This window comes from Mirounga leonina, unplaced genomic scaffold (assembly GCF_011800145.1).
Source record: "Mirounga leonina isolate KUSES-001 unplaced genomic scaffold, KU_Mleo_1.0 Mir_126, whole genome shotgun sequence".
Lineage (NCBI taxonomy): Eukaryota > Metazoa > Chordata > Mammalia > Carnivora > Phocidae > Mirounga > Mirounga leonina.
The window spans coordinates 28457328-28484384 of NW_023270314.1; the positions used below are offsets into that span (position 1 = coordinate 28457328).

The 27057-nt window shown below is 51.1% G+C and overlaps 2 protein-coding genes across 2 annotated transcripts; both read left to right on the forward strand.

The window, feature by feature from the left end:
* Positions 1-3002: 3002 nt before the first annotated feature.
* On the forward strand, positions 3003-9733 carry RND1 (Rho family GTPase 1). Its single transcript, XM_035002040.1, has 5 exons — positions 3003-3222; positions 4013-4100; positions 6734-6843; positions 7714-7848; positions 8754-9733. Exons 1-5 carry the CDS (start codon positions 3103-3105, stop codon positions 8997-8999), a joined length of 699 nt encoding a protein of 232 aa, XP_034857931.1. The 5' UTR covers positions 3003-3102; the 3' UTR covers positions 9000-9733.
* A 3248-nt stretch (positions 9734-12981) lies between these two features.
* On the forward strand, positions 12982-26518 carry DDX23 (DEAD-box helicase 23). Its single transcript, XM_035002759.1, has 17 exons — positions 12982-13120; positions 16493-16701; positions 17325-17435; positions 18340-18433; positions 18545-18610; positions 19166-19304; positions 19590-19723; positions 19854-19966; positions 20218-20361; positions 20458-20683; positions 20956-21101; positions 22081-22258; positions 23205-23447; positions 23870-24021; positions 24238-24346; positions 25083-25257; positions 25624-26518. Exons 2-17 carry the CDS (start codon positions 16493-16495, stop codon positions 25845-25847), a joined length of 2463 nt encoding a protein of 820 aa, XP_034858650.1. The 5' UTR covers positions 12982-13120; the 3' UTR covers positions 25848-26518.
* Positions 26519-27057: the final 539 nt, after the last annotated feature.

Genomic DNA, 27057 nt, shown 5'->3' on the forward strand with positions numbered 1-27057 from the left:
AAAGAAAGAAAGAAAGAAAGAAAGAAAGAAAGAAAGAAAGAAAGAAAAAAGAAAGAAAGCAAGAAAGCAAGAAAGAAAGGTTAAGAACCCCATTCTCCAGTCCAAACCCTTCACATTACATATAAGAAATGGGCCCAGAGAGGGAAGTGACTTACTCAAACGTCCTAACAGCTTGGTAAGGGCAGAGCAGGGTCCAAAACCCACACCTGCTGAACTTTGGCTCCATTCTCTCTTCAGGTTGCCACGCTGCCTTCTGACCTCACACACACACACACACACACTCACACACATTACTTTTCCCACCACAACTCATAACCATGTGACCTGCAAAATATCTTCAGACACATCTTGAGAATCAGCCATGATGGGGGCTGCTTTGTCTCACAGCTCAGGCTTTCTGCTGTCCTGCCCCGAGATACAGCCACCCAGGGAAGAATCGGTGTTAGCACCAGCTCCCAGAATGTCTATCTCAGAGGAGCTCAGGAATAGCAATCTTGTTAGAAGCCAAAGGAAGCTGTTTGCGTGGCAGGAACAGTTTTCACTTACATCGAATGTTTCTTTGGAGTGGCTGGTAGAGAGGGTGTGTGTGGGGGGAGGCTGGTAGAGAACATGGGGGAGAAAGAGGGCTGAAGCCATTGGGGTTTGGAGTCCAATGGGGGCTGCCATTGGAGGGAACCAAGTTAAGGGTTAGAGGATGTATGGGAACATCATAGAGGCCTCCAGAACTGAGTCCAGATGAGACTTAGGGTGAGGAAGAGGAGGAAAAGGTCAGGCTGAGGGAAAGGACTCCAGGTTGAAGCAGTCTGTGGTCTTACAGCTATTCCTGGAACTCTCCCAAACCTTACTTATGGGCAGTTCAGACCAGCTGTCAGCCTGCTGAAAAAGGACAAGAAGAGGACAAACTCTACAGACAAATATCGTCTGAGAGCTGAGAATGAGGCCTCAGGGATGAAGTGGGGAAAAAACTTCCAGAGAGCCTGGGAGTGGAGGCTATGGTAGCACCTGGATAACTCTTACTACTCTGGAGGTTCCCTTAGGAAGGGGCACCTCAGGAGATGAGTAGAGGACCATGCAACACTTAGTCCCAGAGCCCTCAACCAAGTAATTTGGACTGGATGCCACAGGACTTGATGAGAGGCACACAGACTAGGCTATATTGTCAAAATACCCTCCATTCTCCTGTCTATAGTGAGCACTGGAAAGCTCACTCTTAGAGCCTTTGGGTCTGGGAAAGGTTTTTAAACATCCTTTATTTATTCATTTATTTATTTTTAAAGATTTTATTTATACATTTGAGACAGAGAGAGAGAGAGAGGGCATGAGCAGGGGGGAGAGGCAGAGGGAGAGGGAGAAGCTGACTCCCCGCTGAGCTGGGAGCCCCGATGTGGGGCTCAATCCCTGGACCTGGAGATCATGACCTGAGCCGAAGGCAGATGCTTAACCATCTGAGCTACCCAGGCACCCCTATTTATTTTTTTATTTTAATTTTAATTTTTAAAGATTTTAAAAATGTATTCATTTGAGAGAGAGAGAGACAGAGAGAGCACAAGCAGGGGGAGAGGCAGAGGGAGAGGGAGAAGCTGACTCCCCACTGAGCTGGGAGCCTGATGTGGGGCTCGATCCCAGGACCTGGAGATCATGACCTAAGCCGAAGGCAGATGCTTAACCATCTGAGCCACCCAGATGCCCCTAAACATCCTTTACATCAGGGGAAATATCCCTGGGTGAGACAGCAATGAAGGTAAAGCTCAGACAGAACAAGACCCAGGGCATGCTCCAGAGGTGCTGAGCTTGACAAAGAGAAGGGACCTAAAGATAAACTCTGGGGTGCTCTCATTTTTGCCCAGGATCAGTTTTACTCCAATCCCTGATCCCCAGGAGGCCTTATTTAGACTGTCTTGGTTCCTGAATAATGAGTGGGCTATTCAAGCTGCGTATATCCCACGGTTCTGCCTAGTGGAGAGGCTCCTTAACATGCTCTGAGGGGCAGGGCTGGTAGGCAGTTACGTAGCTCCTCTCAACCTTGGGTTGCCCTCCAGCCTGCTAATCCCAGAGTCCCAGGCCCAGTCTTCCAGTCTGGACTTTAACCAGATGACACACAGAGTGTGTCGGCATTAGTAGGTATCAACCTGGAACTGGACCTGTGCCCGATTCATCCAGGAAGCTGACCCCGGGCGGCAGAACAAACACGCTTACGCAGCTCCTGCCAGGCATGGGGTGAGAAGTGATCTGGCCCAACAGGGACTTTGTTTGCTTTGTTCTCCTCTTTTCTCTCATCCCCAGTTGCCAGACACCCTCATTCTTTTCTCTCTGCCAATCTCTGGGTCAGGAGTTATGTGGGTTTTTTCCAGATGATGCAAAAAGACTTTATCTATCATCTACCTATCTTTCTATCTATCTATCTATCTATCTATCTATCTATCTATCTATCTATCTATCTATCTATCATCTGTCTGTTTAGGTGAAGGCGATTCCAGACGTGGACGTTGAAAGGGGTACAGGAGGAGCTGATAAAAGGGTAGAGCAGGAGTCTCTGGGAGAGGAAGCCAGAAGTGGTTTGGATGGGGATTAGATGGAACAAAGAGGTCAGAGATCTGTGGGGCCACCCTCCCACCCCCCAGCCCGGCTGCCACCTGTCTATAGTTGAGGCAGATCCTGCTTTTCTCTTGGGACAACGCCAGCTTGACCTCATTTTCTGCCTTCATGGCCAGTTTGCTTTTGACACTAATTGATGGACACTCAAGACCATTAATTTTGCTTCACGTCCCCTCCCCCCTTCCTAATACAAATGCAAACAGCGTGGGAATCCCCTTGCAGAGGAAGCAAAGATGCAGCTTTAAGAGAAAGGGAAGGGAGGAAGAGGGCACTGACTCAGATTCTCCTACCATTGGCTGCCGGAGGGGATCCCGCCTCAGGGATTGGCCTCGACAGAGTCCGCCTCCTCTTGTGATTGGCTTGGCCGGGGAGATATAAGGTGGCCGTGCCGGCCTCCTTCTCATTTGGAGGGAGGCGAGGAATCCGGCCGGGTTGTTGTGCTGAGACGCACCTGGCGCAACCCTCTCCTCTCTGCATCTGAGTCCAGGTCCCGCGGAGGCTACAGCCATGAAGGAGAGACGCGCCCCCCAGCCAGTCGTGGCCAGATGTAAGCTCGTTCTGGTGGGGGATGTGCAGTGCGGGAAGACGGCGATGTTACAGGTGTTAGCGAAGGACTGCTATCCCGAGGTGAGCGGCCCGCCCGCTGGCCAGCTTTTCTCCTTGCCTGCCCGCCTTCCCCGGGGCTAGATTCCCACCTGCCCGGGGGAGCCATCTCCCCCCAGCTCACCGCACGCCACCCTGCCCGATCTCAGGCGCCCGGCTGGAGGACCGCCCTGCCTTAGCTTCCCCAGAGACCTGTTCCACTTCTGCCGCCCCGCCGGCTCCTCCTCACCTCTTCACCCATAGGCCCCGATCCAGTGCCCTCCTACCGCCCTTTATCCCGGGGTCTGCTCTCGGGAGAGGGAACTGGAGGCATTTGAGAGTCTGGGGTTTCTTCTTGACGTAATACCTGCCCGTCTCCTCATCCCTCCTCAGAGGTTCCGCGAGCATGTCTCCAGGCGGGCTTCTGCTACCCTGCTGGTCCGAGGGGCTTGTGGGAGAAGATAAAGAGCTAAGCATTTGCTTGTGGCTCTAAAACTGGGAGACATACGAGTCTGGAGATGAGAGGAATCTGTATGTTTGCCTCCCTGGCCATCTAGGATGGGGGTGGGGGGTGGGCAGGAGGGGAGGGGGCTTGTCCCCTGCTGGAAGTCATTCAGATTTCGTTTTTTCCTGGAGCAAAGTGCCTGTGCCTCTACACTCCCCTCCTTCCTGTCCCATGTGGTCCCCCCTGCGCCAAGTATCCCCCTCCCCTCCCCTGCCCCTGATCCCCTGCCACTTTAGTGTCTCACTACGGTAAGTGGCTTCTTATGTAGCCAGAGGGTTATGAGAGTAGGGGCGCCCAGGGTGTGACGAACTCCTTCCTCTCTTTCCACAGACGTATGTGCCCACCGTGTTTGAGAATTACACGGCCTGCTTGGAGACCGAGGAACAAAGGGTGGAGCTCAGTCTCTGGGACACCTCAGGTAAGATTGCTGCCCCAGATGCCCCCTTCGCACCCCCACTGGTCTGCTACAGCTGCTGTGTTTAAGAAATTGTTCCCCTCTTTGATGGGGAGGAGTGTGTATGATGCTGGCCAGGAAACGGACAGAAGGGGACCTGAAGACTCCCTTGGTTGGCAGGTCCAGGGGTGCAGAGTGGATGAGCCCCAGAAGCCACTTCTCTGGGTCTAGCCCCTTCTCTCAGAGAGCTGGGATGGTGAGGTGAATGGACCCATGAATACACCTGGGAGGGGGTAGTCAGGCAGGGCTTCTCCATTAACACTCCCTGCCCTCCCTATGCCCCCACCCCCACCTTTACTGCCCCAGAGCCAAGCCAAATAAGAGGCAGGAGTCCGTGCTGCTGGAGGCAGTGGTGGTTGAGGCCGGAGACCAGCCTGCTTTGGGGAAGTACTGCTCCTGACTCAGTTTTGTCTCCTGCATTCCATCTTGGGCCACTGCTGCCCGCCTGCTGCAGCTCGGTTCCACTTGTCATACCGCTGTGGCTCAGGGATGAAGCGACGCATCATCGATGTTTTGGAGGGTGGGGGAGATGGCTTTAGTGTGGGGCACTCTCTCGTTGTAGACAGTGGCAGGGAGGGGGGTGGCTGTGACAGTCACCCCACCCCCACCGTACTGGGCTGAGGGAGAAGATGCCCGGTCTTTCTGGAATGTAGAAAGCAATATTTTTCCTCTCAACCCTAAACCCTCAGTGCTAGGCTGTCCTTTGCTTTGATTCTCATCCCTTACCATTATCTCTTGCCCCAGTTCTTTTTTAATAGACTGGGCTCAGAGTCATAATTAAGGACTAAAAGCCAGGAATAACAGAAAGAAAATAAAATCCTCCCTCCAAAAATGCACATTCAGGCTGAGTTTAAAGAGGAACTGTGTAAATCACTAGGGGGTTTCCTGTTACCTATAATAAATATGCCATCCTACTCCTCAAAGAGCTGTTGTTCCCATGATCTAATTTTTAAGGTCTGAAAAGATTGGGGGTAGGGGATGAATAAACAGAAAATGAAATTCCCCCCTTGCTTCCCCCCTCCCCCAAACAAAGCAAAACAAAAATTCTTCCACCTGGTATGCCTTCCTCCGTTGCAGTTCCAGGGGTTGGGAGGCAGGATTCTGGTTATCCTGGACTGTGCTATGCTGGCTGGATCCGACTGGAATGCAGCTTGGCTGCATGATGTATGGGATTTGGGTCGCCCTACCCTGCCCACCTCTTGTCTTCCCGGAATCTTACTGCAGCTCATCTCTTTTTACTACCACTGCCCCAAAGTGCCCCCACCCCGCCCCCATGTCAGGTTGCAGCCCTTGAATCCCAGTCCGGATAATGGGAAGTAAGCAAAGTGGTGTCTCTTCCCTGTGTCGCATCCCCACACCCCAATTTTGGAAAGGATGCAGGCTATCAGTCCTCCTCCAACTGCTTCTTGCAAATGAGGTGCCCACAAGGAAGGAAGAAGTGGGAGCGGCGTGCGGGATGGGGTTTCCCAACATCGGGGGCCAGGGGGCCAGGGTCGAACCTGATCCCATTATTCACTTGCTGGTCTGAGGGGAGGGGGATGGCCTGGAGCCAGAATGGAGGCCTCCTCCCCTCCCCTCCCCCTTCCCCAGTGCGGCAGCGCTCTGCCCTCTGCTCAGTGCTGCGGAGCTAAGACCCCACCTCAGACAGGGGGTGGGGGCAGGTTGCTGAAGGGGCAGACAGTTATTGCAACAACTCTATACTCTCTCTCTCTCTCTCTTTTTTTTTTACAACCAACCCCCCACCCCAGCTTGGATTCCCCCCAGTTTCCATGGCGATTGCGGTGTAGGGAGAGGGGCTGCTTGCTATTCTGAGCACGGATTGTCTGGGTTCCAAATCTGCTACTGTTCCTTCCCCAGGGTGGAGGGGGGGCAGGCTGAGCCCCTAGCATTCTCCCATACTGTGTATGACCACCTGGGTCTGCATCGCCTGCTGCTCTCCCTGTGAAGGACCCTTACTCGAGCCTCCAAATCCCTAGCTATGGGTGCTGCTCTCTCTGAAACTGCCTCCTTGAGCTCTTGGGGGACAGGGGCTGCAGCTTTTTGCAGGCAGAAGGAGTAAGGCACTGAATCCATGAGGTTCCTCCTCCCCTGCCAGCCTTCTAGAGTTCTGACCCCATGGCAAAGAAGCAGGGCGGCTAGTTATGTAACAGGCAGGTTTGTTTCTTCGTTGGAGAGACCCTGGAGCAGCAGCATGGAGCAGAGGTTGGGCAGCAGGCCGACGCTGGGAAAGACACCTGACGCAAGCCCTGGTCTCTCTGCAGGGCTGGGGGCATCCTCCTCTGGGACGCAGAAAACCGGCAGACCTGAAATTAAGGGCACTGTAGGAGCCCTAGACAGGGCCAAATTATAGTCTACCCCCCTTTTATTTTCCCGTTCCCTGTTTTCAGGACTAAGGAAGATGATGTTTTTGTACTGCTTTCTGGCAGGTGGTCAGGTCCCAAGCTTCTAGGCTGCAGCATGTTCCCCTGGGAGGTGGGTGGGGCCAATAACCTAAGGGCCAAGAATAGTATTCCCAGGGCCCCGGGCCCGTTGGGCTTAGGCCCGTTGGGAAGGGCAAATGCCACAGTTCACCATCAGCTCTTTCTCCCGCATACCAGGATCTCCCTACTACGACAATGTCCGTCCACTCTGCTACAGCGACTCAGATGCAGTATTACTATGCTTTGATATCAGCCGACCCGAGACAGTGGATAGTGCACTCAAGAAGGTGAGTCTGGATAACTGTGCAATCCCTAGCTCCGCTGGAGAACAAAAAGGAATCTTGGGGACCTTGTTGTCCAATCCCCTCTTCTGTAGCAGGAAGAAACTGAGGCCAGGGAAGGAAGAGATTTGCCTGAGACCGTACCATTAGCTACTGCTCTGGGACTAGCACCCAGATTCCCTCCCCCTTTGCCTCCTGCCCTTGCCGTATCCTGTACTCCTCTGCCAGAGGCCCAGCAAGGGAGGGTGGTGGTGAAGACGCAGGACATGAAGGATCGAGAGTCAGAACCTTTCAGTGATGGAGTTTGAGGGTTGGAGATGGGGTCTTTTGGAGACAGCTCCTGTAGCCCTTGATCCCAGGCCCACCAGGACTGGGCAAGCCAGGCAGGCCAGAGTGGAACACTGGCAGGAAACGCCTGGTCTGGGGGGCAAAGTCTGCCTATCCTGAAGAGTCTCAGGATACCTTGTGGAAGTAGTTTCCCAGAAGACTTTGGGATTATCTCCTTTCCTTGGGAAGAGACTGGTTGGCTTCCTCCCTATTCCTCATGGCTTTCTGGATCCGTGAAGCCCTTCCACTGAGTTGAGGGGGCAGATCCACGCCCCACATGCTTGGCAGAGAGTGGGGGGAGATTTTGTCCCTGTGCTTCCTTTGGTGAACTGGGCCGATGAGTGAGGGGACAGGCTCTCTGGTCAGCGCTCCTGTGGCCCCAAAGTCCTCCCCAGGAGGAAGATGATATAATTAGGGCATTGGTGACTCAGGGAGGGCTGGGCTGGTGAGAAGCTGGATGGCGTGTGTGATGTTGCCGGCTGGGCTTCTCCAGGTATCGTCAGCCACTGACTCTTCTTCCTCCCCCTCCCCTTTTACATGGCTCTTCAGTGGAGGACGGAAATCCTAGATTATTGTCCTAGCACCCGTGTTTTGCTTATTGGCTGTAAGACAGACCTGCGAACAGACCTGAGCACGCTGATGGAGCTGTCCCACCAGAAACAGGCACCTATCTCCTATGAGCAGGTGTGTGTGTGTGCACACGCATGTGTTGAGGGTGGGGTGGGGAAGGCTACAGGCAAAGGACTTGAAATGTGGCCCTTGCTCAAACTCTCACTTTGGCAAGGGAGAATTGGTGTTCTGGGGGGGCCCCCTTTAATCAGCAAACCAGTCATCTTGCTAGAGGCAGGAGGCAACCGTTTACCCCGATTTATGCTGTAGGCTGGCAGGCACGCGCCAGTGTTTCTCAGATTGCTTTTTGTTGCCCACCTGCATTAGAATCACTAGAGGTGCTTGTTAGAATTCCTGACTCTGTACCCATCGAGTCACTCTGGGAGAAAAATACAGAAGTTGCATTTCTCATGAAATTCCTGGGTAATTTCTTTCACACGTGGAGTGTAAGGATCACTTCTTTTAAACCAGTGGTTCACATTAGCATCATCTGGGGAAGCTCTTAAGAATATTAATGCCTAGGGCGCCTGGGTAGCTCAGTTGGTTAGGCGACTGCCTTCGGCTCAGGTCATGATCCTGGAGTCCCTGGATCGAGTCCCGCATCGGGCTTCCTGCTCGGCAGGGAGTCTGCTTCGTCCTCTGACCCTATCCCCTCTCAGGTGTTCTCTCTCTCTCATTCTCTCTCTCTCAAATAAATAAATAAAATCTTAAAAAAAAAAAAAAAGGATATTAATGCCTAGGCGCTACCCACAGAAATTCTGACTTACTCGGTCTGTCATTAGCGTTGTTTTAGAAGTGTTACAGGTGATCGTAAGGTGCACTTAGGCTTCCCCTTCAGAAAATTGTTAGCGGAGGGTGGTGGTGGGAGACTGGAACTTGGGTCCCATCGGGAGGAGCCCCGGGGAGTACCACTAAGCATAGAAGGCAGGGTCCCAGAGCCACGTGGGACAACTGCCTTGACCACCTCACCCCCTCCACAGGGCTGTGCGATAGCCAAGCAGCTGGGTGCGGAAATCTACCTGGAAGGCTCGGCTTTCACCTCAGAAAAGAGTATCCACAGCATCTTCCGGACGGCGTCTGTGGTGTGTCTGAACAAGCCCAGCCCGGTGCCCCCAAAGAGCCCTGTCCGCAGCCTCTCCAAGCGACTGCTTCACCTCCCCAGTCGTTCCGAACTCATCTCTTCTACCTTCAAGAAGGAAAAGGCCAAAAGCTGTTCCATTATGTGAAGTGGGGGTTGGAGAAGGGAGGCAACCTCCCACTTCCTCCCTTGGGTTGCAGAGGCACGGGGAGAGGGAGGATGGGACAATTTAGGACACTGGACGTGCGTTTTGCAGACGGCCACGGTGAGGGCTTGAAAGGAGACAGGAATGGGACGAGGAAAGAGCCAGGCCCGGCTTGAGGACCTGACACTGAGAAAGAACCATCACACCCCAAGCCAGGCACTCGGTTGTGGTGGGGGCGGCTGCCCCAGTGTCACCCCCACGCCCCCGCCCCCACTCCAGAGGAAGGAAAGGTGTGGGGGTGCGGGGGGCATGCTGGCCTCATGGGCTTGGGGGCCTTCAGCATCATGCCTCTTCCACACAGTGCTTCCATGTGGGCCAGGGGACGGGCGGGGTCCCCGAGCCCTTCCCTTCCCCTCTGAGGAAGCCGCACAGGAGTGGAGTGGGGAAGCCAAGAGGCGGCTCCCTTGGGAGCCGAGCCCAGGTGCTTCATGACGGGAATCAGAAGGCCAGGAGCTGGTCAGAGCCAATGAAAAGGAAACCTCATCTTTGCATAGACCCATGCCTCATGGAGAGCTGACATCATACATTCATATGCTTCTCACCTAAGTCCCCAGGGTCCAAGGGAGAAGCCCCAGACCCCCTTCTCTCGCAGTGTGGGGGTGGTGGTGCTGCCGGGGGCAGGGCTGGGTGGGGGTCACCAGACTTTTTCTGCCCTCAGGGCACGACAGCTGGCATTTGTTTTATAGACTCTTGTCTTTGGAACCGGGGGGAGGGGGGAGTGTTTCAATCTGTTCTATGTTCTGTGTTTAAAGAAGAAAAACCTATTTATTAATGAAAAATATAACACATATAAAGAAGTTGGCTCCGCTTTCTTCGTTTCTTTCTCCATTGTCCCGGTTTGGTCTTTGCTAATGAGGAAGAAGCTACCCTGGGGCCCTTACTGTGGGGTGCGGAGTGGCTGCCTCCACTGGTCCCTGGCATCTCCAACAAGGGTCTCCCTTTCCCCCTCCCTGCTACCTCACCCAAACCCTACCCAAGTCCAATAAGCCAATGAAGAGCTCCTTAGCCCCAGGCCAGGGTTTCTCAACCTTGGAATAATGACATTTTAGACTAGGTAATGCTTAGATGCTTGGGCCTGTCTTGTGCATCGGAGGATGTTTAGCAACATCCCTAGCCTCCACCTGCTAGATGTCAGCACCCCGCCTTCCCCCCATACCCTCCCCCGCCAAGTTCTCACAATCAAAATGTCTCCAGATATTGCTAAATGTCCTCTGTGGCAAAATCACTCCTGGTTGAGAACCACTGCCCTAGAGAGTCTAGAGGAGAGAGACCAGGTTTGGTGAAATTATTGGTAGAGGACCCAAACCACTGAGATTCCAACCCCTGCAGAACGTGGGACAGACTGAAGCCACGGTTGTGGGGAGGTTCCTGGGGTTCTGGTTTCCTCCAAGTTCAAGGAGAGGTGATGTCTTCCGCTTTCTTAACCTCCCAGTTCCATTGCCTGTTGATGGCAGCTCAGGGGCCTTAACATCCCTTCCTTTTAGTCACTTACTTGTCTTTTTTCTAAGTTTCATAGTGTGCTGGAAATAGAAAGTTACTGTGTATTGAGCACTTACTATGTGCTCAGCACTGTGCTGAGAGCTTTACCCACATTATCACATTTAACCTTATAAATGACAATAGCTAACATTTGTTAAATGTTTACTATGGGTCAGGGGCACTTATGAGTTCTTTCTATGTTACTTATTCCTGTGATAATCCTATGGGGTACTATCTACCTCCTTTTACAGACAAGGAAACTGAGGTTCAGAGAAGTTAGTTAATGTGCCCAAGGTCACATAGTTAGAAAGTGATAGAACCTGAATACAAATTTGGCAGCTGGACTCCAGAATATGCATTTTCCCTTTTTTTTTTTTTACTGCTATCCTATTCTGTGAGGCAAGAAATATTCCTATTTTATAAATGAGGAAATAGAAAAGTGAGAGATGCTATGTAACTTGCACAAGATCATACTGCTAGTAAGTAATGGAGTCAGGATTCCAGCTGGTCTCCATGTTAACTACACTCCCATGGGCTCCTTATTGTTAGCCATGTTGTACCTAAATAGGAGACTCTACCTATGGGCCTAACTCGAACGTAGTTCCTCTGTCTCCATCTCCAAAGGCACGTCTTTGTGAGAAAACCAGCAGGGTAGGACAAAGCACATGAGTATCCTTTAAGCACAATGTCTTACATGTGTCATGAGAAAGCTGTGCACGAACACTAGGGGAACTCTGCCGCTATAAACTTGAACAAACTTCATCACCTTTCTGGTTTCTCAGTTTACTTATCTGTAAAGAAGAGTAGTAGCCGTGCGGCACCTGGGTGGCTCAGATGGTTGGGTGTCCATCTTCGGCTCGGGTCATGATCCCAGGGTCCCAGGATCGAGCCCAGTATCGGGCTCCCTGCTCAGTGGGGAGTCTGTTTCTCCCTCTACCGCTCTCCCTGCTCATTCTCTCTTTCACTCTCTCTCTCTCAAATAAATAAAATCTTAAAAAAAAAAAGTGTAGTAGCCTGGAAAGAGGAGAAGAGCATGGATTCCGAAGTTAAATGAACCTGGAGTTGAATTCTGGCTTCATTCTTTTAACTATGTTGCCGTTGAAGGCATAATTAGACAGTAAAATGATGATAATACGCATCATACTGTTATCAGAAATAAGTAAAATAAGTAATTTAAGTGTCCAGCACAGAGTTGGCACTTTGAAGATTCTCAGTAAATACTATAGCTGCTGCTTAAGGTCTACACCTTTGGTCTGATTGTTAAAGTTCCATTCTGTGAGTGAAGAGCCCTCCAGTGTTCACTGCATGAGTTACATCTAGTAGATCTCAGACATCCTTTCCCTTCTGATCTTTCTCTAGGGTAAAAGTGGGCAAGTCGAAGGCTTCTATTCTAAGAGCAGAAGCCTATCTCTCCCAGGGTTACTTTGGGCCATTGTGTGTGGTGTTCAGGGTTTTAGGATTATTTGGGTCTATCCTGAGGCTCTGTTTGAAGAGAACTGAACATACATTCAGCCCTACAGCCCCATGGTATTGAAACCAAAAGCTGCTGATGGGAAAATGGGAAGGGAGAGGGCATTAGACACCTCCTGGTATCTATCTAAACTATCCTAGAAGTTTCAAGGTTTGGTCTTTTGGGGGGGTGGAGTGGGGTGGGGTGGGGCGGTGAATTATGAGCCATAAGACCAAAGAGAACCGAAGTAAACATACAATTTGGGGTAAAAGAAAGCTCAGTGGATGACTGAAGAGGGGGGACGAGGGGGAAGAAAGAAGCAAAACTAGGAAGGTCACCCAACAACTGGCCAGGTTCCAAAGGGCAAGAAAATGAGGAAGCCAGGATCCTATTTGGAATGTCGAGAAAACAGGTGTCACAGCCCAGGTGATACCATCCTTCCAGGACTCTATAATCCACTTATGGGTTCATCTGGAGTTGACACAATAACTGGGGTTGTTCCTGCCTCCCCAACGTTGCTAAAACGTCCTCCTAAATCTGGGACAGTCCCACACAATGAATTGTCCCACCCTCATTGTGAAACAGTAGGCTACTCCTGTAAACTAACCTTCAGTTTGTCTACCTGTAAAATGGGGCCAATCTACCTCACAGATTTTTTTTTTTTTTTTTTTTTTGGTAAAAACGCTTTTCCAACAAACGGTACAGTATTTGTTGTTACTGTAGTTGTTAGTGACGATTAAGCGCTGTTGATAGCTAAGGAAGCCCTTAAATTCCTTCGTAGTAAGCCACATGCCACGATAGTCTGGGAACACCAGCATATTCCGAGGAAGACCGCACTGGGAGAGAACCTTAGGCTGGATGCAAACCCATGGGTAACTCGTAACTCCCGCAGACTCAGATGTTTGGAGAACCACATTGCCCAGCAGACCCCTCGGCCCGGGGCCGGCGCTGGCGCGGTGCATTATGGTATTAGTAGTTCTCAGGTCCTCTATGTCAGCCCGCGCCGCCCTGCACCAGGAACTCGACTTCCCAGCTTGCAGCGCGGCTGGGGATGCATTTCGGCGACCAGGAAACGGGAAAGATGGCGACTGCTCGGCGACGTTGAGGCCGCGTTGGGCGGTTCAGACTCAGAGTGGTGAGTCCCGAGCGATGGAGGCTGTCCCCACGAGCTTGCAGAGAGGGCGAGAGTTGGGGCACGGCGGTGGCCCCTGCCTCCGGGACGAGGCGGGGAAGAACGCTTCAGGGTAGAGGCACGAGCCCGGAGAGCCCTGGCGGGCTGGAGCGAAGGGGCGCGGGCCCCAGCGCCGAGTGTTGGCTCCTGGGGACACAGGCCAGGTCCCTGGACGATGTTACGGGCCAGACCTTTGTCCATGAGCACACAGCACCTGTGATACCCTCCATCCGAGCTTATTCCTTCATGTTCGAGTAGCCCTTGCTCCAGCCAATCTGGAACTTGGGCTTTTCTCCCAGAATCAGTAGTGCTTTCCCGCCTCTGTGCTTCCTGTATTATTTCTTTTGCTGGGAATGACTTTTCCGCACCCTCAATTACACATCTTCAAATTCTACTTATACTTAAATGCTCAAGAGCCACTTCCTCCACAGATCTTTCCAAATCCCCTTTTGCAAATGAAAGGAAACTTCTTTGAATTCCTATAGTACTTCATCTGAGTCTTCATCTTGGTAAGTGCTTCATACCCTCTATTGCTCTGTAACCTTCCTTTGGACAGGATCTTCCTGATTTCCTTTTGTAACCCAACACAACATCTAGCACGCTGCCTTGCATATAATAGATGCTTGATAAATACTTAATTGGATGAGAAAAAGAATCTGCCACTACCCTAAAAGAACTGAGGAACTCAAAGACCTGGAGGTTTGCAAGGAAAACTGCTGGGAAGCGATGACCAGGGTAGGCCTGGTTATCAGGCCCATGTGATAAGTATAACCGATAATAAAAGTTGCCCATATTTACTGTTTCCTTATTCTGACTTCTCATTCTCTTCTAAACCCACTCCACTCAGTTTTCTGCTTTCTCCAGGCCATCAAAACAGCTCTTGTCAAGGTCACCAACCATCTCCATTTTTCCAATTGCAGGGGTCGCTCCTCTATCTCCTAGTCTTTATCCACTTGACCACTCCCTCCTTGAAACACTCTTTTGGCTTCTGTGAGGTCATACTTACTTTTTCCCCCCCTTTCTTAATGGCTGTTGCTTCTTTCCAGTCTTTTTCTCTTGCTCCTCCTTTGCCTGACCTCTAAATGTTATAGTGTTCCAGAGCTTAATCCTGGTTCTCTTCTATTTCCTTCTTTAACTATACTGCCTGCTTAGGTAAAATTATTTAGTGTCCCATGGCTTTAAAAGCATCTCTATGTTGATGACTCAAATTTTTGTCTCCAGGTTCTCCTGAGTTCTAGAATTGGATTTTCTAAATGCAACTTGTGATTTCCTCCTAAATCTGTTCCTTCCCCAGTCATTTCTGGTCACTAACGGCACCATGAACCATTAGTTTGGTCAAACCCTATATTTGGAGCTATCATTGTGTCTCCTCTTTCCCTTTCTCCCTTCATCCGTTAAGTCCAGTCAGCTCTGCCTCCAAGTATGTTCTGAAGCTCTCTACTTCTTTCCATCTCCATTTCCACTTTCCCAGAACAAGCTGCTGTCATCTCTTGCCTAGATTACTAAATGGCATTCTCAGTGGTTCTGTTTCTACTCTTGCCTCCCTATTCTGTATTTTCTTGCACGTCACCAAATTCTTTAAAAGTATAAAATTAGATCACATCACTTCCTGTTTAACACTCTTTAAGGTTTCTCTTGCTGTTAGGTTGAAATCCACGTTCTTTTCCCCTGGCCTAAAACACATTGACTGTCTCCCTGAACTCATTTTGAATTGGTCTTTGCCCTGGGTCACTGTCACTCAGCCACACAAGTCTGTTTTTGATTGGCAAGCATGCTGAGCTAGCTTTTGTCCTAGTGCCTTAGTACTTGCTGTGCCTTCTACCCAACAAGATCTTTCCCCTGATTTTTGCAATCTCTCTTTCCCATCGTTCAAGTCTCAGCTTACATGTCATCTAAAAAATTATTTCCTGAGCCATCTCTCATTCCTACCCCTCCCCGTGATATCCACCCTGTTTTATTTTGTTAATTAGTTCTCATTACTATTTGAAATTCTCTTATTCTCCTTGTTATCTGCTTCATTGGAATTTAAGCAATTTGAGATCAGAGACTTTGTTTACTGCCATATCTCCAATAGGTACAACAGTTTCTGGGACCTACCAGGTGCTCAGTGAATATTTGTTGAAAGACTGAGTGATGTTGAGGATGTTTTATAGAGAAGATACCTTTCTTCTGGATTGTTTTCTTAGGGTTCTAAGTAGAAGAAATATAAGTATACTTGCATGATGTACTAATATAGAACATTCAGTCATTTCTCAGACAGTTGTGAGACAAGACGGGTTGTCTTCACCTTTTGAAAGTGCTACATGTTCATTTTTCTTTTCTTTACACATTACCCTTTCTTAAAGATATATGGCAGGAAATTACACGAGGAAAGGAGATTGTAAGCAAAAGCTTAGGGAGCTGATATTCCAACCGAACCATTTGGGGATAAAATAAGTTCTGAGAAATGTATTCTGAGTCTTAGGGATGATGGTGATGGGGTAGAGGTAGATTCAGACTTAGTGTCATTTTAGCTCCTGGCTGAAACAGATTTTGTACTCTGAAGGACAGTTGACAGTGCAACATGGTGTTCAGTATCCCCCAGGCAGGAGGGGCACAGAACAAATTCCTGCTCAAACCTTTCATGGGATGGGGTAGTGGTCAAGGCTGTGAGAATCTAAATCTGAGTAAGGAGTGTAGGTCAGAATGCCTGTGACCTTTAGTTTTTGGTACCTTTCTTTTTTTCTTTCTATTCTGAAATAATTATAGATTCACAGTAAGTTGCAAAAAAAAAAAAATGCATAGAGGTTCTGTGTACCCTCCATGAAGTTTTTCCCATTATGTAATGAAAAGTACATTTCTTTTGATCTGGGTGAAAGTGAGTTTGTTTCTCCATTTAAGTTCAGGTTTTCTGGGACCTGGGTGGCTCAGTCAGTTAGGCGTCTGCCTTCAGCTCAGGTCATGATCCCAGGGTCCTGGGATTGAACCCCACATTGGGCTCCCTGCTCAGTGGGGAGCCTGCTTTTCCCTCTCCCTCAGGCCCTCCTCACCGCTTGTGATTTGTCTCTCTCTCAAATAAAGAAATAAATAAAATCTTTAAAAAAAAATTAAATGTAGGTTTTCTTGAGGTGCTGATTATAATCCCAAATCTCGAAGTTAAACTCTTTTTTTTCCTCTTTTGAACTTTTCTTTATGAGCTCAAGAGAACTTATCTACCTGAGCTTCCATTTCCTCATCTATAAAGTAGGCATTCCAGTATATCTACCTCATAGGGTTGTTTTGAGATTAAGTAGATTATATATAAACAGTTGAGAGCAGTACCTAGGACATAATAAGTATTCCTCTTATCCATGACAGATGGCAGGAGAGCTAGCTGACAAAAAGGACCGGGATGCATCCCCTTCCAAGGAGGAAAGGAAGAGATCTCGGACTCCCGACAGAGAGCGAGATAGAGACCGGGACCGGAAGTCTTCCCCATCTAAAGACAGGAAGCGGCATCGTTCAAGGGATAGGCGTCGGGGAGGCAGCCGTTCTCGCTCTCGTTCCCGTTCCAAGTCCGCAGAAAGGTAAAGTAACTTTGTATGTCTTATCTGGGAAGGGAGAGTACATTTCAGACTTCTTCATTCTTGGTTCCTCTGATGCCTCCAGTATTGGGACATTAGTCTTTCATATATTTCTCCACACCTAGTAACCCAGTAGCTCTTAAAAGTTAAGAGGGAATTTGTAAGATGAAGGTCCAGCTGATCGAGGAGAATTGTTCCTCTCTTCACATAGGCCATGGCCCGTCGTTGCCATTAACGCTTAGTAGTACAACTCTGATCTAGAAGACTTTCTTTTTTTTTTTAAGATTTTATTTACTTATTTGACAGACACAGCGAGAGAGGGAACACAAGCAGGGGGAGTGGGAGCGGGAGAAAGAGGCTTCTTGCTGAGCAGGGAGCCCAATACGGGGCTTGGCCCCAGGACCCTGGGATCATAACCTGAGCCGAAGGCAAGACGCCTAATGAATGAGCCACCCAGGCGCCCCTAGAAGACTTTCTTAGAATTCCCTCATAGCATTCCCTGGACACATATGCCCCGATTTGTAAAATATTACTTTGTGGAGAAAAGAGCATGAGAACCTCTTTAGGGCTGCAGTGAAGCCAGATACTCTGGATACTACATGATTTCTTACATTTGCTGTCTTTAGAGAGCGAAGGCATAAGGAACGAGAACGGGATAAGGAGCGTGACCGGAATAAGAAGGACCGAGACCGGGACAAGGATGGGCACAGACGGGACAAGGACCGTAAGCGATCCAGGTACCTGAGAGAACGGGAGTGGGCTTTAGGAGAATGCTCCCATCTCTTCCTCTCTGCCTCTAAGCTGGCTCAGCGTCATAGGAAAGTAAATTGTTCTTAGTGGCTTCTACTGCTAGTGATTGCAGAGCGTGTATCCGGTTACTGAAGTCACAACCATTTAGGGTCAACTTGTTCTTAAAGGTTAGAAATTCGTTTGAGAGGGTTACCAGTCTGTAAAACATTCCCTTAGCTCCATTGGACCATTCAGATTTCTACCCAAGATGGATAACATGCATTTGTTGGCATAGCTTAATGCCCCAGTATCTTGAGCTCTTTCACCTGGAAGCTTTGTATGCAAGTTTTTATTAGGCTCTGAGTGTGTAGATTAGAATTCAGGGCAAAGGGCATAATTCCATAACAAATACAGGGGGTTGTTTAAGATCACTTGTAGATTGGGCTTGTAGCAGTTGTGGGGAAAGGATCACTGGGACTGCTAGGAAGGGAGCATGGGGGTAGAGAGCAGATACAGAGCAGTGTCTGGGAAGGGTGGATGGGGAGGGACTCTGTAGACTAAATTCATTGTGTATTATAAAGTTAAGGAGGATTTTTTTTTTTTTCAATGTGCACCTGCTATTTGGAAGAGAGATTTTTGCCCTTTGTACTGAGGACCCACTGGTGAGAAGAGATTAATTAGTCTTGGAAAAGGAGATTCAGGTAGAGTGGGGCCAAGACAGGGCCATCATTAGGTTTGAGAGCAGACAGTGACCATGCCTGCAAAGGGAGCTCCAGGGTATGATGGATGGCTATGGGCCAGTCTTGTGGAGTCATGGAAAAACTTCCATCCTCTCCGGGGCTCAGCCTGACCCTCCTCCAGGGGTGGGGGTAAGACAGTGATAAGGACCTTTCTTGTTCCTTTTCCTTAAAGCTTATCTCCTGGCCGAGGAAAAGATTTTAAATCTCGGAAAGACAGAGACTCTAAGAAGGATGAAGAGGATGAACACGGTGATAAGAAGCCTAAGGTAAAGGAGAGGAAAGATTTTTCTCATCTTCCTTTTCAGTTCAAGTTCTCTGTTATTGATCTTCAAAGGGAGAGAGCCTTTATTGACTAAAGTCCTGTGTTTTATCTTCAGGCACAGCCATTATCCCTGGAGGAACTTCTGGCCAAGAAAAAGGCTGAGGAAGAAGCCGAGGCTAAGGTGAGAACGTGGGGATCTCTATTAGTTGGCAGGGCTGCTCTAACAGAACATTGCAGACTGAGGGACAGAAACAACAGAAATTAATTTTCTCACAGTTCTAGAGGCTAGAAGCTGAGATCGAGGTGTCCATAGGGTTGTTTCTTCTGAGGCTTCTCTCCTTGGCTTATAGGTGGATGTCTTCTCTGTTCTCACATGATCTTCCCTCTGTGTGGGCATGCTCCCAGTGTCTCTGTGTGTCCAGATTTTCTCTTACAAGGACACCCGTCAGATTGGTTTAGGGTCCACCCGAAGAGCCTCATTTTACCTTAGACACGTCTTTAAAGGTTCTGTCTCCAAAGACAGTCATATTCAGAGGTCCTGGGGGTTAGGGCTTTGACATACACATTTTGAGGGGGACATAGTTCAGGCCATTGTGGGGTCCTAGACCTATCGGTCTTTTCCTTAACAGGTGTAATGCCTGGGCAAATACTCATTCAAATACCTGCCATTCTCATCAGTGGTGCGATTATACCCTGCTCCTGTGTCCTTTGTTTACAGTTCCAATCTATTTTGTAGCCCAAGTTCCTCTCCAAAGCAGAACGAGAGGCTGAAGCCCTGAAGCGGCGGCAGCAGGAGGTGGAGGAGCGACAGAGAATGCTCGAAGAGGAGCGGAAGAAGAGGAAACAGTTCCAGGATATGGGCAGGAAAATGTTGGGTTCGTTTCCCTCCCCGGTGTAGCCCCTAGAATGGGGTAGGAGAGGGTGGGCTGGGATTGTCGTGTCACTCACTCACTCACGAGGGCCAGAAACCCGGTTTGCTCCGGAGTTTGGCAGAGGGAGGGGTGGGGGAGTTGATGAGAAAACTCTCTGTGTTAGGTCTCCATTTCCCTTGTGTCGTAGAGCTGCCCCTTCTCATTTGGTGTCCGTTGTCTGGACCCTCTCCACACTCTCTCTTTTCCTGCACTGAGCTCTTCTGCAGCTTTGCTTTCCTTGGTCTGCAGAAGACCCTCAGGAGCGGGAACGTCGGGAACGCAGGGAGAGGATGGAGCGGGAGACCAATGGAAACGAGGATGAGGAAGGGCGGCAGAAGATCCGGGAGGAGAAGGATAAGAGCAAGGAACTGCATGCCATTAAGGTGCCGGCCTTGGTTCTGTGTTCACTTCCCCTGCCACCCACACAGCACTGTGGTTTGGCTCTCTGGCCATTCTGACCTCCGCGTGTGAGATCTGGCTGGGCCTCGAGCTTTGCACTCTGTCCCTGGGCAGGAGCGATATCTGGGTGGCATCAAGAAGCGCCGCCGCACGAGGCATCTCAACGACCGCAAGTTTGTCTTTGAGTGGGATGCCTCCGAGGACACATCCATCGACTACAACCCCCTGTGAGTGGCTCTGGGCCTCAGGGCTCAGTCTTTTAAACTGGTCTTTTCAACTGTTCCTGGAGAGACCTGGCGACTACAGAAAGAAAAGTAAGATTCTGGGTCGGGGACATTGGCCGGCACGTATCAGCCAGCTCTTTGGGTGAGGAAAGGCCCTGGCTGGGGAGGCAGACGGATCGGGACATCAGGGTAGCCTGCCCTTCCCTCCTGCTGCTGTCACAGCTTCTGTTTTTCTTCCTCCGCCTCCATCTCAGATACAAGGAGCGGCACCAGGTGCAGTTGTTGGGGCGGGGCTTCATTGCAGGCATTGACCTGAAGCAGCAGAAGCGGGAGCAGTCGCGTTTCTATGGAGACCTAATGGAGAAGAGGCGGACACTGGAAGAAAAGGAGCAGGAGGAGTGAGTGGCGGGGCTGGGGGTGGTTGGCAGAGCCCAGCGCCTGCAAAAAGGAGCTGCAGGGTGCTGATCGCACTTGCTCCTCCCGTCCTGCTCCAGGGCCAGACTCCGCAAGCTCCGAAAGAAGGAGGCCAAGCAGCGCTGGGACGATCGGCACTGGTCCCAGAAGAAGTTAGATGAGATGACGGACAGGGACTGGCGGATCTTCAGAGAGGACTACAGCATCACCACCAAAGGTGGCAAGATCCCCAATCCCATCCGGTCCTGGAAGGACTCTTCTCTGCCCCCGCATATCTTGGAGGTCATCGATAAGTGTGGCTACAAGGTAAGGAGGGCCAGATTGGCCCAGAAGACCTGACATGTTCCTACATGCCAGGGGAAACACGCTTAATTTGGGAACAGAGAGCTTTGTTCCTTTGTTCCTCTGGTGCCTCCTCTCCCAGGGAGCACTCAGGTGACCCTGTCTGTCCCTTTCCAGAGGAAGTATTGGCCTTTGGTGACCATGTTTCCTCACTGTGTACTGGTGTCCCACTCTGTCAGCAGTAGCCCGGGGAGCAGAACTCCCTCTGTACCCATCCTCTCTCTGGGTCCCTGCAGGAACCGACACCTATCCAGCGTCAGGCAATCCCCATTGGGCTGCAGAATCGTGACATCATTGGTGTAGCTGAGACCGGCAGCGGCAAGACGGCAGCCTTCCTCATCCCTTTGCTGGTCTGGATCACCACTCTCCCCAAAATTGACAGGTGGGGTCAGCTGGCACCTATTGGCGTGGGTGGGTTTGGCTGAGTGGGAAAGGTCACGGTGGCAAAGGAGCAGTTGGTTTTCTCGCTTTCTTTTTTTTAATAAGGTTTACGTATGTATGTATTTATTTCTTTGAAGATTTATTTATTTGTGAGAGAGAGCGAGCGCGTGTGTGCACAAGTAGGGAGCAGCAGACAGAGGGAGAAGCGGGCTCCCCGCTAAGAAAGGACCCCGATGTGGGGCTCGATCCCAGGACCCTGGGATCAGGACCTGAGCCAAAGGCAGACGCTTAACCAACAGAGCCACCCAGGCATCCCTGTATTTATTTATTTTTTAAACAATGTTTATTTATTTTAAGTAGGCTCCATGCCTGGCGTGGAGACCAACATGGGGCTTGAACTCACAACCCTGAGATCAAGACCTGAGCTGAGATCAAGAATCAGATGCCTAACCAACCGAGCCACCCAGGCACCCCTATTTTTAAGTAATCTCTACACCCAATGTGGGGCTCAAACTCATGACCCCACAGTCAAGAGTTGCATGCTCTTTGAACTGAGCCAGCCTGGTGCCCCTGTTTGGTTTTCTTTTTAAGTCTGTAATCAGAAGCCCCCTTCTTTAGTCTGGGTCAGATATTAGGGAATAATTGGATCACAGTATCAAAGAAGTATATGATTTGGATGGCCAAGACCACTCCCTGAAGAACTTAGCTGTCCAGGATACTCTGATTTTTTTTTTTTTTTTGGGGTGGGTAGCAAAGCAAAGTTTATTGAGCAATAGTAAAGTGATAGTTCAAAGCTCCCGAAGAGGGAGGGGACCCGAGAGGGTTGCCCTGGAGTCTCTGATTTTTAAGTGAGATCTTTGCATCCTTTTCCCACCACCCTCCCCATCTCCATAGCTACCCTTAAGAGTGACTTTGTCTTGCTCCTGTTTGCTCCTGAGAACCAAAGCTCATGGAACTGTGGGATGCCCCATTTACCACAGGATCGAAGAGTCAGACCAGGGCCCTTACGCCATCATTCTGGCCCCCACTCGTGAGTTGGCCCAGCAGATTGAGGAAGAGACCATCAAGTTTGGGAAGCCACTGGGCATCCGCACTGTGGCCGTCATTGGCGGCATCTCCAGAGAAGACCAGGGCTTCAGGCTGCGCATGGGCTGTGAGGTTCGTTCACCTAGCCGGCAGCCAACCCGCTGTGGGAGGGCGCTCCGTTTGGGGGCTGTGTTTCTAGTTTCTGCCATGGATGTACAGTAAGCTGAAGAAAAGTTCTGGCTTGTATGTATGTGCTATGACTTACTGAGAACTTTTGCACCAGGTATTGTATTGGGCACCTCCTTAATCCTACCAACAACCGTGTGAGAATAGGTAGAGTACCTCCAATGTTCAGGTGAGGCTGGGGCTCAGGTCAGGAACTTCCCCAGAGTCACGGCTGGTGGTGAGCAGAGCTGAGGTTCACGTCCAAAGCCTGTGCTCTTTTTTTTTTTTTTTTAAAGATTTTATTTATTTATTTATTTGAGAGAGAGAGAATGAGAGAGAGCATATGAGAGGGGTTAGGGTCAGAGGGAGAAGCAGACTCTCCGCCAAGCAGGGAGCCCGATGCGGGACTCGATCCAGGGACTCCAGGATCATGACCTGAGCCGAAGGCAGTCGCTTAACCAACTGAGCCACCCAGGCGCCCCAAAGCCTGTGCTCTTAATTACTCTGTCGTAGACCGTGTCCTCTCAGGGTGGGGGAAGAGAGCTTTTTAGAAGAACTCTGATGCAGGAATTGAGTCTTTTGCAGACTTCTTGCCATAATTCCTTTATGTAACCCTCTCCATAGTTGCCCTTTGTCCCTCTTCTGTCTAAGAAAGTTCCTTCTGATTTTGCCTCTTCTGTGTAACTCTTGGACCTTATTCAGAGACCCTATTCATTCCTAAAAAAAAAAAAAAAAAATCCAAGGTGGCAACAAGTGATTTTGTGCCAGTTCTTAGGAACCTTTGCTGCCAGTCCTAACTGGAGGTTGGGGTCCGAGTTCCTTAGCATTGTTGCCCAAGCGGGTGGATAGTTCACAGGAGGGAGAAGAAAGAGGTACATGCTGGGGCTGTGTATGTTTCCACTGTGCCCTCCAGATTGTGATCGCTACCCCAGGACGTCTGATTGATGTGTTGGAGAACCGTTACCTCGTGCTGAGCCGCTGTACCTATGTGGTTCTGGATGAGGCAGATCGGATGATTGACATGGGCTTTGAGCCCGATGTCCAGAAGATCCTGGAGCACATGCCCGTCAGCAACCAGAAGCCGGACACAGATGAGGCTGAGGACCCTGAGAAGATGCTGGCCAACTTCGAGTCGGGAAAACATAAGTACCGTCAAGTAAGGCTGCTTCCCTGGGCTGGGAAATAAATGGGGGCAAGTTGCCAAACGTGCTCTGAGGCCTTTCCTGCCCTGGGTGGGCCCGGAGTACATTGACCAGCATGTCAGTCCTCTTAAAGTCCTCGCAGTGCAGCCGTGGGCTGTGCCCTAGAAAACGATTCCAAGGCCTCATGCTGCTGCCCACCGTGGGTGCCAGCAAATGGTCTCAGCCCTTCCTGTCATCGTAGGATGTAAAGGCTTGGTGAACGGGTACTGAGGAAAGAAGGGGGAAGGCAAAGGACACGATTTCCTACGGTGGTGGTTGTCAGAGCTTACTCCATGGCTCATTGTAGGTTCTTTAGCCCAGGCCCCGCTGCCTGTGGTGATGGGGGATACGTGGTGGTGTCTGCCTGGGCCCAGGGCTGAGCTTCCTGTTTCCGCAGACAGTCATGTTCACGGCCACCATGCCCCCGGCGGTGGAGCGTCTGGCCCGGAGCTATCTCCGGCGACCAGCTGTGGTGTACATCGGCTCTGCGGGCAAGCCCCACGAACGTGTGGAACAGAAGGTCTTCCTCATGTCAGAGTCAGAAAAGAGGTACGGGGGCAGCTGAATCAGGAAGCACATGATGGAGAAGGGGCTTTTTCAGTATGCGGGATGGAGGGTAAATGTTCTGCCGTGTTAAGAGGGCTGCTGTTTTCTTGTTTGGGATGCCATGTGCTTGAAGGTCGTGGAATTGGTGTTGGTAGATCAGGGTGAGCCTCTCACACGGAGGTATGCCTCTCATTTTTCTCCTCTTCCTCCTCTCCCCAGGAAAAAGCTGCTGGCAATCTTGGAACAAGGCTTTGATCCACCCATTATCATTTTTGTCAACCAGAAGAAGGGCTGTGATGTTTTGGCGAAATCCCTGGAGAAGATGGGGGTGTGTCTGGCTGGGGAGAACCAAGTCTGCTCTCTTTGGTGGGGCTTTCTCAAAATAGAGGGCCCCTCTAAGGCTCCTCCTCTCAGTGCTGTCCCATTCTTTAACCTCTTTAATAGTCAAGTCAGGGCCAGAGGGAAGAGGGCGGCTTGATGGGGATAAGGGACGGGTCTGTTGCTGTGATTCCCTGTCCAGACCAGCAGTGTCAGCCAGAGATGCCTTGGGTCTTCCTCCAAGGGGGCTGAGCCAGGGTCAAGTCCTGAGACACACATCCTGGCCAGATCTGAGGCTGTGGAATAGTGGATCAGAGTTCTTTGTGTTAATACGTGTAAGGGGGTGGTGTGGTCAGGAGGGAGATGGGGGTGATCGGCGTCCTTTAGTCCTGCTGCTGGTGTGTCCTCTCCACTCGAACTTCCTTAAGCGTCTTGGTCCCTGCTTACCACCCTCATCTCAGCCTCATTCTCTTTGATGACTTCGCATCTCTCTGGCTCCATATCCCCTGCCCCCCCAGCTGCTTTACCTTTGACCGGACTCTGTCTGCCCCTGCCACACCACACCCTGTTCTCTCCCTTCCCTTTCTCCAGCTTGCTTGTCCTCTTGCTTTCAGTCGCACCATCCTCTCCTTCCTTCGCCTTCTACCCTTCTGCTCTGCAGTTCTCCCTTGGTGTCTTCACCCCCTTAATTTCTGGGTCTCTCCATGACCCTGCTGCTCTTCCTCACCTCACCATTCTTCCAACAGTACAATGCTTGCACGTTGCATGGTGGGAAAGGCCAGGAGCAGCGAGAGTTTGCCCTGTCCAACCTCAAGGCTGGGGCCAAGGACATTTTGGTGGCTACAGATGTGGCAGGTCGTGGTATCGATATCCAAGATGTGTCTATGGTTGTCAACTATGATATGGCCAAAAACATTGAAGGTATGTGCAGGGGAAAGCAGCTTCCATCCAGGTAAAGGGAGGCTACTTGTCGGAGGCTCACTCCTCACAGCTCCGACGCTGGGCTTGCTTGTCCTGCTGAGACGAGCTCTGCTCTTTATCTCCCATGGGTTAGTTGTCGCTGGATGTGCGACAGCTGTGTCTTGGGCTGTGGGGAAGAGTGGCGCTGGGCTGCTCTCAGTCTGGGTGTGGTAGGATGAGCACCGTTGGTGCAGGGGAGAGCACTGTGGATGCCGCAGGGTCAGGCGGCGCGGGCGGTACCGACTGCCCTTGGGAGGTGCGGTGCGGTGGGGGAGACCCGTCGAAGTGAAGCCCGGGATCCTCAGTGGCGTTCCTCCCCCTCCCCAGATTACATCCACCGCATTGGCCGCACGGGACGAGCTGGCAAGAGTGGTGTGGCCATCACCTTCCTCACCAAAGAGGACTCCGCTGTGTTCTATGAGCTGAAGCAAGCCATCCTGGAGAGCCCGGTGTCCTCCTGCCCCCCGGAGCTAGCCAACCACCCAGATGCCCAGCACAAGCCAGGCACCATCCTCACCAAGAAGCGCCGGGAGGAGACGATATTTGCCTGACACAGCACACGTCCCGTCAGTTCAAGGGCATGTTCTGAAGCCTGTTCTTCAGGACCCTCACATCTCTCCAGGTCCTCACTTTTACGGGGCCTTAGGAAACAGACTCCTCGGCCCCTCCCTCAGGTCTGCGGGCCTGAGCGCGGGGCTGCAAAGGGAGAGGACACTGCTGTAGGCGGCAGGGAGAACAAAGTACCCCGGATTCTGGCTCGGCCTTGCCCCTCCGGAGGGCTCCGGGGCTGCACTGGGCCACCAGCTCTTGCCAGTCGTGGGGGTGGCCGGTTGGCATCGCCTCACGCACTGAGCGAAAACCTGGCTGCCTGGCCTCTTTGGCACGGACTTGACTGCGGAAGCGGCAGCTGGGTCGTCGCCCGAGGTGACCCCGGGGGGCCTGGCACGGTGAGGGTTAGGGACCTGGGACTCTGTCATTTTGACAGCCGTTTGCCCTTTTGGATTATAAAACAAGTCGAGAGCCTGGTTTAGAGCTGTGCGCGGCCCCTTTGCCAAGGGGTGCTGTGCACTCTAGGCACCCCTCACCCAGGGAATTTTTTTAGTAGATGTGGGGACAGGGTGAGCTGGCTGTGCCCATCTTGAGGTCACTGAGGGAAGTTTCTGTTTTTTATTCTCTGAGAAGATGAGTTTGTATGTTCTGAGAATAAATACATGAGGATGAAGGCTGTGTCACATTCTCGCTCCCCTCTGTCTCCCGGGTTCTCCCTGCTGCCACAGAAGATAGGAGGACGGCCCTGGGGGGGTTGACTTGGGAGATGAAAGAAAATTACATCCAGAGAAGAGCCGGGGGCCTCAGCTCATAGTCTGAATCGACGGGAGGCCACTCGAGGGGAGATGGAAAAGCCACGGGCAGCAGGGTCAGAAGGCATCTTCCTGCCGGCTCTGGCCTCACTGACTTGGAGCTTGGCCTGCCTGGGCACCCTCTGGGGAGCTTGGCACAAGGGTGGGAACGGAGAGCCGCCGTGAAACCGGCACGGGAGGCGCAGTTGTGGCCTGTCGTAGCGCCCCGGACACCCAGTCTTCAGTACCTTTGCTTGTGGTTCCCTAGTGGCCGAGTCCACTGCTCACGGGAGGTGCGGAGATGGGGACCAGGGGCCGGAGCTAGGGCCCACTGAACTAGGTGGTGGGGAGAGGGCTACAGAGCTGGGCAAGTACACGGAGTTCAAGTTACGACGACTCTTGGGCCTTTCGGACCTGAGGT